Below are 17,284 nucleotides of genomic sequence, written 5' to 3'. Positions count from 1 at the left end.
TAATAATAGGGTCGTATACCTTTTGGCAACTCGTATAAGTAAATATGACCTCTCCATTGCCTCTGCCTTAGTATCACCACTTCTGGGTCTGCCTCCCACTGACGAGACCTCAATAAAGGTCGAAGCCGGTCTGGGTAGTGGCCCTTCCCTTAATGTATAGCTTTAAAAATGTCCGCAAGTAGATGTGCTTTGCATTATGGGAGATACTGAGACAAGGAGTGATGAGAGCTTGGTCCACCTTTACTACGAGTTGCCTCAGTCCTTAACTACTTCAGGCGCAAACTTTGTTTGCCTACACTTGGGTAAAGGATTAAACTAAATTTATTATAGTCTAACCAAGTGGGAAAATAAACTTCCAACACTAAAACTACTGTTCGACCACAGAAGCAAGAGCTGTCACTCGCAGATTGCCAAGAAGAGTCAATTCATGTTGAAGGGAATAAGGTGATGTACGAATTCATCACCAACACGTGAAATCATGTGCTTTATACATAAAATTTTCCAACTGTTCTCAAGTAAAATAGTTACTACTTTAAAAACTAGAATTTTCATTTAAAAAAAAAGATAATTTTCCGATGTATAATAATAAACACTCATCCCACGAAACACATTGATTAACCTATTATCGGAATGAATTCGCCTTCTTCTGCCATGCGCAGAAGTGTCAAGGGGTCTCGCATCTGTGGTCGCACAGCACTGTTACTTTCTCTCGTGTTCTAACAGCATCTCTTCAGTCTTTAATCTTCACTCCATACTTAGAAATTAATTATCCAGGCTCTAGATTCTGTTGCTTATGTTTTTAACTACAGATATCAGCATGGGATAGGCAGATTACTCTCAATTCAAATTTTATAAATGAAAAATAATCCTGTTATGCTTTTCCACTTCTGAAAGACATTTTTTTTTTAAATTATTTAACTCTGAATTTAATATTGCTATAATATATTAATGTATGTAATACAAATTGATTTAAGTTAAGTCAAAATAAAATGACGGTATGGTATTTCATGCTGACTGGGAAACAGCATGGTTAAACACTGCCCATGGGAATTTCTTCAGAGAACCAGGAATTTACAGTGAAATGTCATTTACTGGACGAACTCCAGCTTTACATTGAGTTCAAATTGGTAGCACCATCAACTGTTAATGCTTCTAATTGGAAGCATTAATAGAAAAAAGAAATGAACTAGCAAAATAATTGGATAAAGACTAGATCAACATAATAGATGTTACAAAAATAAAGAAGATGAACAGGTGACATTATTTTAAGCAACAAATATAAGATGTTGTTATCATTATTATTATGCGACACCTCCATGGAGTCCAAAGACTCATTCAGGGAGGACACTCTACTTCACTCTGCTACTAACATCTCAGCATCTCCCCTTACTAACTTAATTCTCCTATTACACAAAACTACCACCAGTCTACCACTCATCACCAGCAGTTTTTTTTAAATCTGTGAATTGCATGTGTTCTCATGGTCTATTTGCCTGTATGTAATATTCAGGCAATAATGATCAAGAAACAGGAGTAGCTATAGTATTCAACACTGAATATGAGGATAATCTCCTTGAGCGACAGCTATTATCAGATAGAGTGGTGCGGGCAAATATCAGAATAGGGAATTGGAAAATGAGTTATTTGTGCTATGATCCCACAGAAAGTTCTACTAAGGAAGAAATTGAGGAATTTCTTGGAAATAGAACTCATTGGAAATAGAAACAGCAGAGTAGGAAATGATTGCCGGACATATGGGAAATGTTTTTGGAAAAAAGAGCAGAGCTAATAATAATGGTACATATCTGCTAGATTTCTATTCAGAACAGTCATTACTAACTATTCCAACATAAAGATGTACACAGATTCACATGGAGATAAGACACAAGAAATGAGTTTCATTGACTGTTATTGTTGATAGTGACATCTGCTGGTTCAGGACACAAGTATAGAGGATTTGAAATAGGAAGTAATCACTATTTAATTTTGAGTAGGATAAATTGAATATATTGAGAGGTATTAAGAAAGTTTGATTAAGAAAGTTTGAAAAAGAATGAAAGTCGAGCTGCTTTCAGTGGTGAACCTGTATACTCATACATGAATATTATTCAATTAAAAATGAAAGAGTTTGAAAATAAGAACCAAACTTAGGAATTTCCTTGCAGACCCTGAATAAAACATTGATTGTCCAGCTAGATAAGCATGCAATTAGGTTGTCTCCAAGGATTAAAAAAAAAAAAAACAGAACTGCACAAATGAACTACTCAAGAAGTTGAACAAGTAATCATGAAAAAGAAGAAAGCATAGCAAAAGCTCCTAGCAATAAATCAGCTTGTGCTTTGAGAAAATAGAGGAAAATATAACAAAGCAGAGTATTGTAAAGCAGCCAAATAAAAGTAATGGATAGACTTTCTAGAATCTAGAAGATAAATATTAGGAAGTTGAGAAAATATTCTGGAGGCTATTGAAAAAGCTTAGAAATGGAGGCAAGAGTACTGTAAAAATAATCAGAAATGATAAAGGTGGCATGAAAACTGAAGATAAAAATATAATGAAGAAGAATAAGCTGGGTTTAGGCTAAACTGAGGTTGTCAGGATCAGATATTCACTTTAAGACAGACAGTTGAGAAATCATGGGAGTATAACAAGGATTGGTATTTTAGTTTCTAGATCTGGAAAATGCATGGATAAGGTGCCAAGAGAAAAGTTGTTCGATTATATGGTGTAAATGGTTTTTAAGTTTTAAATTAGCATTTAGAATTGAAGGCACAAGAAGGTAGTTGGATGTTAAATCAGCTGCAAGACAAGGGTACACATTATATCTCCACTGTTTATTCATCATCTATATATTGATCACATTATGTCTGATGTCAAAATTGGAGATATTCAACTCACCTGCCTTCCTTCTTACAGACAATGCAATACTCCTAAATAAATAAAGTTGAAATCTGAAGGATATTGACTTGATGGTGGGCAGTAGATTGCATTGGTGTAGATGATGGAGTTTGCTGTAGTTGGTGGATTGAGTGGTAGGGACAGAGAGTGGTAGGTGCCTTCCCTTGATGAGTCTTTGGATTCCTTGGAGGTGTCATGTAATAATAATAATAATAATAATTTCCTAACTAAATTGAATAACAACCGTAATTCACTAGGAAAATTAGCAATATAAAAAGAAACTGCAAAAATAGACAGGAACACTGAAAACATCAACTGCATCCTGAATTGAGAACACTTATAGAAAGAGAATCACATTTCAGCTATTTAGGCACAATTTTTAGTGAAGATGGCAAATTAATTATGGAAATAGACAACAGTATTAGCAAAGGTGGTATAGCAGGACTTCATTTGAAAAACTTTATAAAGAATTGTAGAGAAATTAATCAAAACCCTAAACTAGCTGTATACAAGACAGTGTTCAAACCAGTTTTAAGTTATGGATTTGAGAGTTGGGTTAGAAATAAAGCACTTGATCAAAGATTAGAGACCACAGATATGAGTGTTCTTGGAAAAATTAAGGGCCATGAATAGATGGCATCAATGGCACAATCATATTAAAAATAAAGCCATTAGGAAGGAACTTGTCATTGTTTGCATTCAAAAATGTGTAAATAGGGCTAATCAAAAGTGGTATAGTCACTTTAATGGAATGGATGAGGAAAGGTTAGAAAACATGTTTTATGATGGCAAGATGGCAGGGAAAACCTTGGAAAGGAAGACCTTGGTTTCCTTGCTAACCTTGTCTGCCTTTAGACATAGCAATGGAAAAAATTGAGAGAAATTTATATGATCATTCTTGATTTTTTCCAGGGCCCTTTATGGTGTTTAGCATTGAAGCCTTTTGGATTGATTCAGTCAGAAGTGCCTTAGAAGAACAAAATGTTAGATATGACAATATTGCATTACTGACAAGTAATGGACTAATAGATATGAGAGTTCTGAGAAAGATTAGAGGAGTTAGATGGCATCAATGACCACATTGTATTTAAAAGAAGAATATTAGAAAGGAACCTGATATTGTTAATATTCAGGAGTGGGTGAGCAAAGCTAATCTTGTGTGGTATGGTCTCTTAAGCAGAATGGAAGAGAAAGGATTAGCACAAGTTTTTTTTGTCAAGATGACAAGAAAAAAGACCCGAATTAAGACACATGATATAGGTGGATTGGTGCAGTAACAAGTGCCTTGGAAGTTCAAATATATGATGTGATAAGATTGGATCTAGATGAAGACCATGATATAGTTGGATTGATACAGTAAAAAGTGCCTTAGAAATTTGAAATGAAAGGCAATATTTGGAGACCTCAGGGGGTATACAAGTTTTATTTGTATACAAGATTAATAATTATGTAAACTTTTCATGTAGTACTTTCATAATGTCCTCTACACCCTTTGAGGATATATATTAGGAATTTAATGATGATGATGATGACATTAGTATTACAAAATTTAGTTTTGCATTTTTTCCGTGTGATTTTATTCTATTCATAAATTAGCTTTTATTATTTTGTCCATTTATTAGTAGAATAATATTCTCTTATACTGTATGAATGTTTATTATTTTAGAAACGACGAGAATTTCAGTCAGATGGCTCTTTTACATCAGAATATCACTCTTCATATCAGAGGCGAAAACGAGAAGTGGCTCCTCAAGAGCTTCGTATAGATGGAAAGATGGAGCATGTAGTTACTTTGGTAAATAAATAAATAAATAAAAATAATCAAAATAGCTAATATTATCATATTAGTACTTGTATTTGAAAGATTATAGAGGTGGTAAACTCTTTTGTTTCTGCCCCACTCCTTCACCTGGTCCAGTTCATCATTAATTTCTTCAGTGTATAAAATTCCATTCCTTGCTTCTTTCAAAAACTTGTGTGTGTCAGTGGCACCGTGTGCCCATTTAGGTTGGGTGTGCTGTCTTGTGGTATATGCAACTCGTGCTACAAAATTCACATCAATTTGACCATAATGATTGCATTTTTATTGAGGTATGAAAGTTTTAAAAGTGCATAGCACATAAGCTCTCATCTTAATTGGTTCAGTGCAATTTTGCCATTGTAAATATGGGCAAAAAAAGTTATAAATTACTTATAGAAAATTATATATTAAAAACTTGTTTATATCGGTGTCCTAAACACATCAGTTTACACTTCACACATGCAAAACAGATGAAACTCAAAAAACAAAAACATCGACTCATGACAAATGACAACATTCAATTGGATTAGTTGACACAGAAACCACTTATGGCCACTGATTTTTGGATGCTATTGTCTTAGCACACAGCCTGCCTTGTATTCTGGGTGGTTTAAAACCACTGGAAAACTAAGAATTTGACCTACTGTGCCATCAGTACATCTATTCAAAAGACTTAAAGGTGTCCATATTTGTGACAGCACACCCTGACCATTAACGTGAATGTGATGCAATGTTTACATGTCGAAAAGTGTCTTCTTATGAAGCATTTAATATACTGTGTTTAATTTTAGGAATCACATGAAGCTAGGAAACAATTATTATTATTATTCAGGCCTCCATGGAGTCAAAAGACTCATCGTGGGAGGTCCTTCCTTCCTAAGAACATGAAGTCTGTCAAGACTCATCAAGGGGAGGTCCCCCCTAAGAAACACAAAGTCTATCATACCACTTCTTAAACTCGTTAACCGTTCTCGCTCTCACCACTCCATCAGGCAATGCATTTCACGGTTCAAATACCCTCCATGCAAAGAAACCACTCCTCACCCTCTTTCTCACAGTTTCCTTTCGTAACTTCCAGGGAAGGCCTCTAGTCATCACTCCTTCCCGCTGTTCAACCAAGCGAAAGAACTCCCCAGTGTCAACCCTGTAACCACCTCTCAACAGTTTAAAAGTCTCAATCATATCACCTCTCCTTCTTCTATCCACCAAACTCTGCAGTCCACATTCCCTCAGCTGATCCTCATAACCAAAATTGTACAGTCCTGAAAACATCTTTGTACCCTTTCCACAGTTAATTTATCCCCTTCAAATCCTTGGGACCAAATCTGAGAACAATAGTCTAAGTGTGGTCTGATCAGAGACTTATACAACGTTAGATGTGAATGGGCTTTGCAACTTTCTTTGAAAAGGCATTCATATTTAAACTTGCATCTATGGAGAAGATGAGCTTTATCCCACTGGATATTGTGTTTAGTGTCAATACTATGTTGTGCCAGACCAGACTTTTGAGGATACACGTATTCGATATAATACTAATGTTCATTAATTTTTTTTTCCACAGAACTGCCTGTTTGTCCAAAGTATGTTAGATTACATTCACACAGTATCTGGTAAATGCCAGCTAATGATATGTACTTTGTTATGCACAGTAGAATCTGCTTATTGTGATCATGAATAATATTATCAATCGGCTATTGTTATCAAAATCAGTCAGTCCCAAAACACACCATTTAAAATGAATTAAAACTAATCCGTCTATTATAATCAAAGTTCTGGTTATTGTTATCAAAATCCTCGAATGTTTATTCCAGTCAGTGACAGAATTATAACAGTAAGATTAATGGAGTCTTTACAGGAATAAATGCAAAAAATATATCGGTAATATTGCTATTCTGTGGGTGTTCATCGCACACCTAGCACACCCAGAATATACATCCCTGATATGTGTTTATTTAAAAAAATTATTTTTTTTATGTATGCTTATTTTAGTTATACTGAAATTTTTAAGTAATGTGCAACTTCCTGTAGTGCACAGGCTGGATAGCACTTTATTTTAATGTATTTAATGGAAACAAATCATCAGGTCCCCATTTGTTTTCATCAAGCTGCACTTCATCCCATCCAAATGACATTTGAATGGGAGAAGCTATGTAGTACACATTACAAATCTATTAGCTACCCTTTATATGATCTAATTACCCATATTGCACGATTATCTTCCTACTAAATTAATGTTCATATAAAACATACTATACCTCCTTCTCTAATTTCTCAAATCAAACTCGATTAAATCCATAATTTTGCTGTCAGTCATGATCTAACACAAATAGTTAATTAAACAACAAGAAGGCCAAATAATTCTCATCATTCTTCAAACACTCCAGACCTGATCAGCTCCCTCCAAATACATTGTAGATGTCTGCTGTGCTATTAGTAATGCTGACCATAATCTTTTCACATCTCCTTTTTTACAGCCAGCATTATGGTGATGCCAGAAATGAGAGTGATCTCTAGGACTTCTGTGCCTCTTTTCCATTCTCCTGATCCAAACACATACTCTGACCAAATATTTCTAGTTGCTTACACTGCAGTCAGAAACAGGTGTAAGAAAATTATCAAAAAATCCAAAACAGACTTCATAAGGATCAAATGCAATATGCTTGCCTCCTGCCCAACTAGCAGTTTATCCTTCTTGTCCCTTGCTACGAAGGCATCATTCTTCTTTTTCAACTCTTGTTTATATAATGAAAGAAAATTTCCCCTTGCCATTATACAGATTACCTACACTGTACCTCCTCTGATCTTTTGCCAGGACATCAGAAAAATTCTCATTAATCTGAGTACTAATAAGTCAACTGACCCACATGATATCTCTTCAATTATGCTCCAGAATTAACATGAATTTGTATCACCTGTATAAGCATTAGCTGGTACATTCATCTAGCATCTATCCAACAGTACAGAAGGCCTTTAATAAAATAAAAATAAAAAGTGAACTCTTAAACTATCAAAGTACTCCCAAAACTGATAGAGAAGGTTATCAACAACCAACTACACAATCTGAGGATCCATCAGTTAGTGATCAGCAATACTGATTTGGCAATTCTCATTCTATGGTGGACCTCCTTGCTGTCCTTATCAGTCTTTGGACACAGCCAATGGAAAAATTGAGAGAAATTTATGTGATCATTCTTGATTTTTCCAGGGCATTTTATGGTGTCTATCATTGAAGCCTTTTTAACAAGCTACTATTTTATGGTCTCCCTCTTGCTTTCTGTTATTGCATTACCAGCCTTCTCAGAGATTGCAATATTTGGAGTGTGCATCATACATCTAGGAAATTTCTAAAAAAATAATTTTGAGGAGTTATTAATAAGTAATCATAAACTGTTACAAATATCAAGACATTCCCAGTATGACTGTAAATCAGATAAGATGAGTACTGTTGTTGAAGTACTCATTGAACAGTTATGTATGAAGTAAAAGAAATGTGGTTTCCTGTGTGGAGTCTGCAATGAGGGATTATTATTATTATTGTACAGGCACCTCCATGGAGATTGAAGACTCATCGTGGACGACCCAAACTATCCACACAATCTGTCATATCTCTCCTTGAATCCATTAAGAGACAACGCACTTACAACTGACTCTAGCAACTCATTCTGCTCATTCATAACTCTCCAAGCAAAAAATCTTGTTCTCAAACCCCTACTAACCACATCTTTATTCAATTTCCAGGGATGACCTCTTGTTCTGGCATTTCTAGCCAAGTAACTGAAACATTTCTCCATAAAACTCTTTAAGTAACTTAAATGTTTCTATCTTCTGCCAATTTTTCTCTTATCAACTAACTTCTGCAATCCATACATCTTCAATCTATCCTCATAGGGAACATTCCACAGACAACTCACCATCTTGGTCGCTCACCTCTGAATCTTCTCCATTGCTTCCTCATCCTTAAGAAATAGCAAAGAGCTGAGCTCCGTAATTAAGATGTGAACGTATCAAGGTCTTATAAAGTGGAATAACAACTTGGAGGATAACTCCATTTAGAATAATTCGAATTCAAAGAAATTTAAATAATGACAAATTTATGAACCACAGGAATGAGGAGTGTTACTTATGATGACTTCCCAAAATTGGGAAAGTTGTAGGCAATCATTTTTGTTATGGTTTGGACTGTGAATGTGGACTTCACAACTTGCTTTATATAATATTTGTGTAGGACTCCAGTTTTATCACAATGAATTCCATGCCTAATGGATAAGGCATGGCTGGCTAAGCCAGACTTTTCAGACTCCTGAAATAAAATATAATTTCAATGTTTGTGTAGATGAATCCAAGCTGAATGATCCATCTGCCCATGATCACAAATTCTGCATGAAAAATGGATCATGTAAACTACAATATAAGAGAGAGGAGGATATTTGTCTTTTGGATGGGCTAGGAAGGAAATTAGTTTACCAACTGGATGTAAAGAAACTTTTAGTTCAGTGTGGTGAAGAAGTCTTTCAGTTTTCTCCTGTAACATAAATTAAATATGCCAAGAAATTATATTGGTTTCATCTTTTATCCTAGTGTAAACACACAAAGTTTGGGCATGAAGTCTCTTCACAACTGGGCTACTTGTATATATATAAGCTAATAACTTCTCATCACTTCCCTTAGTATCCCATAATGCAATGAACATATCCTAATGGACAAATATAATGCTATGCATTATGGGAAGGGGGCACTACCCAGACTTGTTTCAACCTTTATTGAGGTGAAAAAGTAAAGAGGTGCTCATCATAGGCCTAGAGTAGTTAGTATAGGGGTTCAAGAGAGCCTGATAGTAGTAGGGAAAAGAAAAGACAGTATGGGAGACAGAGAAAAGGCCTCAGCTCTTTTATGTCATCATGTAGCCAAAGGCTATCAGTTTTATTTTTCATAATCTAATAGAGATGAATAACCAAAAGACCAATTGAAATTAAAATGCAAAGATGACTGATACCCAGATGGTTAGCATTATCTGAATTAACCACCTTGAGTTGGCCTTCTCTGCCTGGGATTGCTCTCTAGTCATCTCTGCAATTGACTATAAGACCACTTTGAATTAAGAAGATGGAACTATTTAGAAACCTTTCATAGGAAGAATAGACAAAATTTTATCTCCCCCTGATGAATATTGCATAATGTGGGCAGTCTACGCCATCTAGTGTCAAAAATTTGATACCTGGGATTGCTCTCTAGTCATCTCTGCAATTGACTATAAGACCACTTTGAATTAAGAAGATGGAACTATTTAGAAACCTTTCATAGGAAGAATAGACAAAATTTTATCTCCCCCTGATGAATATTGCATAATGTGGGCAGTCTACGCCATCTAGTGTCAAAAATTTGATATCTGTTAGAATGCTTGTTTCTGAATGCAAAAATCATCTGACAACAATAAAATTTCCACAACACAAATATTATAAAGCATTTGGATGGCATTTTGCTAGTTTTCAAATGTTTCTTTCTAACTTTCCATAAATGGTATATTAATTCATTAATTATAAAAATCAAAATTCTCTTCCCAGATAGGTGGTGGGTACTGCAAAAAAATAACCTGTTCTGTTATAAGTAATGGAATGCCCGATACATTACATCTGTTTGTATTTGGAACAGATAGATGTGTATCTGTTCCAAATACACAGTGCAAGAGGGACAGCTGTAGAATGCATGTTCTACTGTTTCCAATTGGTAATGTCACAGATTGGAACTCCGATGTTCAAATACCTCCATTTGATGTCATTGACTGGAAGGCGACCATATGCAATTCTCCAAGCAAGATCCTTCCTGTTAAGGTACCCTTGGAACTTCATCAAGCTATGAAACAAAATGTTGTTGTCAGTATCCAACTGTGGAACTTCGCAGCAAAAGAGATTAAAGATTTCTTTATACCAAATTTTATTTTATTTATTTTTAATGGAAAGAATGTCAATGCCAGTGTTGTAGTATTCAGGAACAATCTCAGCTTTTGGACCTTTATAATAATTTACTCCAAAAACAGGGGAAGAAAATCCAGGTAGTACAGGAGAAGGTCTGCACATGTGTGATTGGTCTGCAACATTTTATGGATTTTTGAAGCTGTATTGCTTAAATAGCAAAATTTTAAGACTGGAAGCCCAAATACTCCATGTTTCTTTGATAGTTGAAGAATTTCCTTTAACTTCTTGGTATCGGCTGGATCAAAAAAATTGCACAGTCTTACTGTATAATTGCTTTTCTTCAGCTTCTTTGATTCTGTAATATTTATTATTTAAAACTGAGGAGGAAAGATTATGGTTTTGAGTACTATGGTTTAGAAGAAAAGGAAAGTAGCCCTATTTTTCAGTCTTCTAAGGTTTCAAAGTTCTTGAACTAGTAATATTGGGTAAGCGGAGAAGGGAATTCCAAGTATAATAAAGGGTTCTCTCTCTTAGAGGCTAGTCCAAAAGGAATGCCACCAAGATCCCACTTTCCAAAATACCAAAAAAAAATATATGGAATCATTATCCTTCAGAATGCCCACTACATCATTGGCATATGCTAACACCTTATTTTCCTTCATAGTTGAAGGAACTGTTATTCCTCACACACACACCATGTGTATGTATATTATCAACTTCCTGTGAGGTCCCATCAGTGGAAGTCAAACCCTGATGTGATACCGAGGACGCAGGACATACAGGGTGTTCGGGATAAATTTGACAGTTTCGTAAGGAAAAAGAAAATCTCCTTTGTATCTATTAAATTTAATGAATTGACAAAAAAACATTACAGGCAGAGTTAATTACAATACTATCAACAAGATTTACTCAAAATAACCACCATTAGCATCGATCACAGCTTCAATTCTGCTTCGGAACCTCGAACAAGCTGATGCTACAGTCTCCCTGGGAAGGGCCGCAAAAACTGTTTTAATTTTATCCATTAACTGGGCTTTTGTATTACTGGAAGTGCGATTGGTGTCTTTTTCAACTGCGCCCCATACAAAATAATCCATGGGGTTAAGGTCTGGGGAGTTTGGAGGCCAAACATTTGGACTGGTGAAGTCGTAGAAATTTTCAGACAACCATTTTTGACTTTTCCCAGAGGTGTGGCAAGGGGCCGAATCCTGCTGCCATACATACGGCCTACCATTGGCTACCCTTGTTATCCAGGGCTTGACTACAGTTAGCAACTCCACGAACAAAGCCCGAATTCCAATGCCAGGGTTCTTCAACACCTGTTCCTGCAGATTTGCGAGGAATTCTGCTGTACGAACGCAATCAGATCGTCTGCTAGGGATCTTTCTTCTTGCTACATCCTCGTAGTCACCATTGCAAGTCTCTAGTTCATGCCTGATTGTTTTTACTGTATTCAGGGAGCATTGGGCAGCAGTCGTAATATCCTTATTTTGATGGCGGGCACGAATCATCATGATACAAGTTATTCTCTTCCATGATTCAGGTGGGTTCCAGCTATCCATCCTTTCTGACATCTTGTATATGAATGAAGAAGGGTCCAAACTTTTAAATGAAGAGAAGTGTGTGTTAATACATGTAACTTACGGAAAAATATAATTAATTATAAATATGTCAAATTTATCCCGAACACCCTGTATATGGCGCAGAGGGTGAAGCTTGACGCTTTTCATATTCCCTGTTGTCTGTTTCGAGAGCAGTGATGGGAGAGATTTGTGAGCTATTTCAGCTCGCCCTGAGTGGGCAGAAGTGGTTACTCGTCATTGAATGTTAGGATGGCTTTTGGTCTTTTATGTTTCCAGTGGTCATTACCGTCATAGTTTCCGGCTTGCTGTATTAGTTGGTTTGGATGCGTAGATGTCTTCATAGTGGAGAGATGTAGAGGATATTTATGTCCCGGTGGATCTGGGCGTTCCTGATGAACCACTGGGCGTCCAGAATCATTCGCAGGCATTTGTTCTGTAGTCTTTGTAGCTTGAGGATGTTTGTCTTGGAGGTATGGCTCCAGGCTGGGGAGGCGTATATAACTGTGGGATGGATCACTGTCTTGTACAGTAGAATTTTGTTTCTTGAGCTTAGTTTGCTGTGTCTGTTGATCAAGGGGTATAGCTGGGCAATAACTTCTGAAGCTTTGGTGCATGTGCTCTTGATGTGGCTGTTGAAGCATAATTGCTTATCGAGAATTATTCCGAGGTATTTTGCTTCAGTTTTCCAGGGAATTTTGGAGTTGAACAGGGTGATGTCTCCTTTGGGGGATGCTCGTCTTCTTGTGAAGAGTATCGTTTTGCTTTTCGGTGGGTTTAATTGTAGTCGCTAGTCTTTAAACCATTTTTCTAGATTCAGGATGGTATCTTGTAGTTTTTTGGTAACGAGATATGGTTGGCGAGATCTGGCTAGAATAACCGTGTCATCAGCATAAAGGGCGGTGGTGGATGTGAGAGGATTTTGAGGAATGTCTGCCATATAGATGTTGAACAGGATCGGGGTTAGCAGTGATCCTTGAGGAACTCCAGCGAGGATTTTCCATTGGGTTGAGACTGTTTCATTGATTTTGACTTGCATCCTCCTGTTGGAGAGGTATGATTTGATCAGGTGTATCATGTTTAGTGGAAGGTTAGCAATGATAAGTTTGTAGAGGAGGCCTTGGTGCCAGATCTTATCGAAGGCCTTTGAGATGTCTAGGAAGACGGCTCCAGTGTGTTGATTCCAATTAAATCCTGTGGTGATGTATTCTACCAGTCTGTGGATCTGTTGGATGGTGCTGTGATTTTGACAGAAGCCAAATTGTTCTTGTGGAATGATATTTAGTTGGTTGACATGATCTTGGAGTCTGATGAGGATGATTTTCTCAGCTATTTTCCCTAAATTGGTTAGCAGGCTGATGGGACGGTAATTTTCAGGTAGGTGTGGGTCTTTGCCTGGTTTGTGAATTGGGATGATGTCAGCTATTTTCCATGACTGGGGGAAGTGTTGCCATTTGAGGATGGAGTTTATGATGTTTGCCAGATGTGCTATGGCTTTGCATGGTAGTGCCTTGATGACTTGGTTAGTGATGCCGTCAGGACCTGGGGCTTTTTTGATCTTGAGATGGTTGATGATGCCGATTATTTCGGCAGGTGAGGTAGGCATTATAGGGCTTGGATTGACATCGGGACAATTTACTGTGAACCTGACTTTACGATGGATCTTGTATACATGGCTGATGTTTAGGTTCTCATATGCAGGACTGCATTGTTTCTCTAGGTTTCTTGCTATGGCTTCGGCTTTGTCAGCATCTGTGTATGTAAGGTGCTGTTCTGCCTGCAGAGGGGGGGGGGGGGGATTTGCGCTTATTCCTGAGGTTGTTTAGGAATTTCCATATGGAATGATCTGCTGTGGAGATGGAGGTGAGCTTGTTGTCCCATTGTTGGTTCCTGTGGTTCTGGAGAGCTCCTAGGATAGATTTGTTTAATCTGTTGAGGGCTGTTTTGTCCTGGGGAGCACTAGTGTTGTGATATCTTTTTCTTTGTCTGTTTTTTTCCCTTATTAAGTCCATGATTTCTTCCAGGAGACGATTTTGTTTGTGGGTAATCGTGGATACTGTGGCTGCTGTTATGGCTTTATTGATTTGATTGGCGAGTTTCTTTATTGCCGTGTTGTGTATTTCTTCATTGGCTTTTATATGGGGAACCGGACCAATGTGTTCTGGTAGCACTTTCCTAAGTTTCTCCCAGACAGTGGAGGTTTTTTTTGGGGGGAGGTGACTGGTCTTTGTTCCCTAAGTGAAGTAGGATTGGGTTGTGGTCTGATGATAATTCGTTCGGTGCTTGAATGCTGTGCTGGTATTTGATGTGTAGGATGGTGATGTCTGGTATGTCGGCTGTGCCAGTTGGGCTCTGGTGGGTTGGTTCAGTGGGTCCTGTTATGACAGCATTGTTTAATCCTGTGTAGCTGAAGAGGATACGGCCATTTTTATTTGTGGTTCTGCTGTTCCAGGAGGGATGTTTGGAGTTTAAGTCCCCAGCGATGATGATGGATTCATTTGTGTCTAGTACAGCATCCAAGTCGGAAAATAGCAGGGGAGTTGTAGGCGGTGTAGATTTGAAGTCTTCCAGTTGAGTTTGTGTGGACTTCGACACTGGTGAGTTCTAGGTTGGAGGTTGGGGGGGGTGAGTATTCCATTGTGCCTGATGCAGTTCCTGATAAATATGGCTGTACCACCACCTCTGTTGTCCAGTCGGTCATTTCTATATAGTGTGTAGCCTCTCAGTTTTGGATTGTCTGCAGGTCTTAGATGAGTTTCATTAATTAGGATTATGTCAGGGTTGTATCTGTGAGAGAATTCTTGAAGCTCCAGTGTCTTGTTTTTTAGGCCATTAGCATTCCAAGCGGCGATCTGTAGTGAGTCTAGGAGTAATCTAGTTTTATTCATTAACAAGCATTGATAATATGGTGTGAGTTTCTTTTAGAAATCTTTTTGTGGAGTTTGGTGAAGTGTTTGACTTACTGAAGTCTTGAAGCATGTTTGCCAATGAGGCTGTGATGACTGTTGTCATGTTTGGAAGAATTTGGTCCTGCTGGATATCTTTGGATGAGCGGGCTACTTCAGCGTATGTTCTGCTTCGACGGTGGCTTTCCAGACTGTTGGTATTTTCCATTTGTGAGAGCTGGTATTTTGTTGTCTTTTGTTGGGTGTCAGGCAACTGGGGAGCCATCAATTCTGGTGCCTGTGGGCAGGTTTGAGAGATCTGTTTCCTTTTGTTGTCTGTTTTATTCTTAGGGTAGTGACTGCAGCCTCTGTAGTTTGCTGGGTGGGGGCCCCCGCGGTTCACGCATTTGGCTGGTGAGGTCCTGGGTTTTGAACAGGTTGCTGTGGGGTGGTTTTGCCCACATTTGAGGCATTTGTAGTCTGCTCTACAGAGTTTCTGTACGTGTCCGTACTTCTGACATCTGTAGCACTGGCCCGACGAGGCTCTTTTCTTTAGTGGTTCTGTTGTGATTTTCAGACCACAGATCGTTGTTATGTTGTATATGTGTTTTGGGTATCTCAACGAGTACTAGGGGCATTGGACTCTTGTCAGCCCATAGCATTCTGCTAACCTTGACAGGTGGGAGATCGTGGAGGCAGAGGTCTTCAGTAATTTCATCTGTGCAGATGTTTTCTGTTACTCCCCTGAGTACAACTTTTAGGTTTTTCTCCGACTTCAGTGAGTAAGTATGATATTTAATATTTGACTCATCCATGGTTTTTGTGAGGAGTCTGTAGTTGCCTACTGTGGCAGGCTGGATTTTAACTCCGTCGTCTACGTTTTTTGCCCATGAATAGGCAATTTGGTGGTTTTACATAATAGGCCTAAGGGTCCATCCAACGTTCTTTTTCCTGTAGAACAATTGGAGGAACTTTTTTGTTGTTGGGTGTGGGGAGGTCAGTGTTGGGGTTATCTTCTTCCATCCCCTCGTTTTATGAGGGGATGGAAGAAAATAACCCCACTTTCTGCTGTTTTACGTTTTTTCCGAGAATGGGTTTCTGTATCATGTTTTGGAGTGGGAGTAGAGATTATCAGGTTCGTCTTCCCTTCTTCCCCTGGTGTTGAGTTGTCCCCTTCTGTGGAGTTGTCTGTCGCTGAATATAGGTTTAGAAACCCTGGCCACTCTACCTTAAATTTCTTCAACAGTTTTTTTAGGAGGTCAAGCGCCAGATTCTTATCCAACGATTGGATAAAGTCATCGGGACTTAAATTGTTCATGTTTAAAATATTCAAATATATGCTTACCTGAGCTAGATCTCAAGGACTTCCATATGTCGTATAAACAAAATACATCACACTAAAGGACTATCGTGAGACTGCAATCAACACTCAAAACACACTCGAATGACAATGAACAATGCAACTTGGAAATATAGACTTTACGTCGAATTCTCATGAGAAACAAAGTTCCCACGGTAGCTCTAAGACTGAGCTAGATCTCAAGGACTTCCGTATGTCGTATAAACACAAAATACATCACACTAAAGGACTATCGTGAGACCGCAATCAACACTCAAAACACACTCGAATGACAATGAACAACGCAACTTGGAAATATAGACTTTACGTCGAATTCTCATGAGAAAATACAAGTTCCCACGGTAGCTCTAAGACCAGATATCATCACTGAATAACATCTAACTTATGGTACGAATGCACATCATAAATCACATTTTTTCACCTCAATCATTCACCATGTAAAATCATTGACAGCTTGTCCAACTGACTGACCCCAGAAGTCATATTTCCATATACAAGTAGTCAAAAGGTGTCACACCTTATTATTAAAATACTCTAGATTAGAGACAGAAGTGGGAAGTTTTTTCACTTGGTTATACTGTAAATTAAAGATGCCAAGAAATTATATTCTTGGCATCTTTAATTTGTAAGTGCAAGGGTGCCGGCCTAGTTGGCCAAGTGGTTAGCATATCCACTCTCCAACCAAAAGGCTATGGGTTCAAATCCCACTATGTAGGCATGGATGTTTGTGATTGTCTGTGAAAATCTCAGACTCTGAGTTTACAGTAAACTTAAGACAAATTGTATTATTGTTTTTATAGTAACACCTTCACAGGAGACTGCTAAGAGATGGTGGTCAGCAGTAGATGGTG

General features: G+C 37.7%; 1 protein-coding gene across 1 annotated transcript in view; it reads left to right on the top strand.

The window, feature by feature from the left end:
• The window catches only part of LOC150094544 (integrin alpha-PS1-like), a 397,822-nt gene that overhangs the window by 359,724 nt on the left and 20,814 nt on the right, over positions 1-17,284 (top strand). The window contains exon 22 of the mRNA XM_090412091.1: positions 4,562-4,690. Coding sequence (XP_090268217.1) covers positions 4,562-4,690 — 129 coding nt within the window. The remainder of the gene's footprint in view (positions 1-4,561; positions 4,691-17,284) is intronic.

The sequence above is a fragment of the Typopeltis vanoorti genome, chromosome 22, assembly GCF_054136105.1.
Source record: "Typopeltis vanoorti isolate ZY-2024b chromosome 22, IOZ_Tvanoo_1.0, whole genome shotgun sequence".
NCBI classification, from domain to species: domain Eukaryota; kingdom Metazoa; phylum Arthropoda; class Arachnida; order Uropygi; family Thelyphonidae; genus Typopeltis; species Typopeltis vanoorti.
The sequence above is the reverse complement of the archived record's forward strand: the minus strand, read 5'-3'. Positions and strand labels throughout refer to the sequence as shown.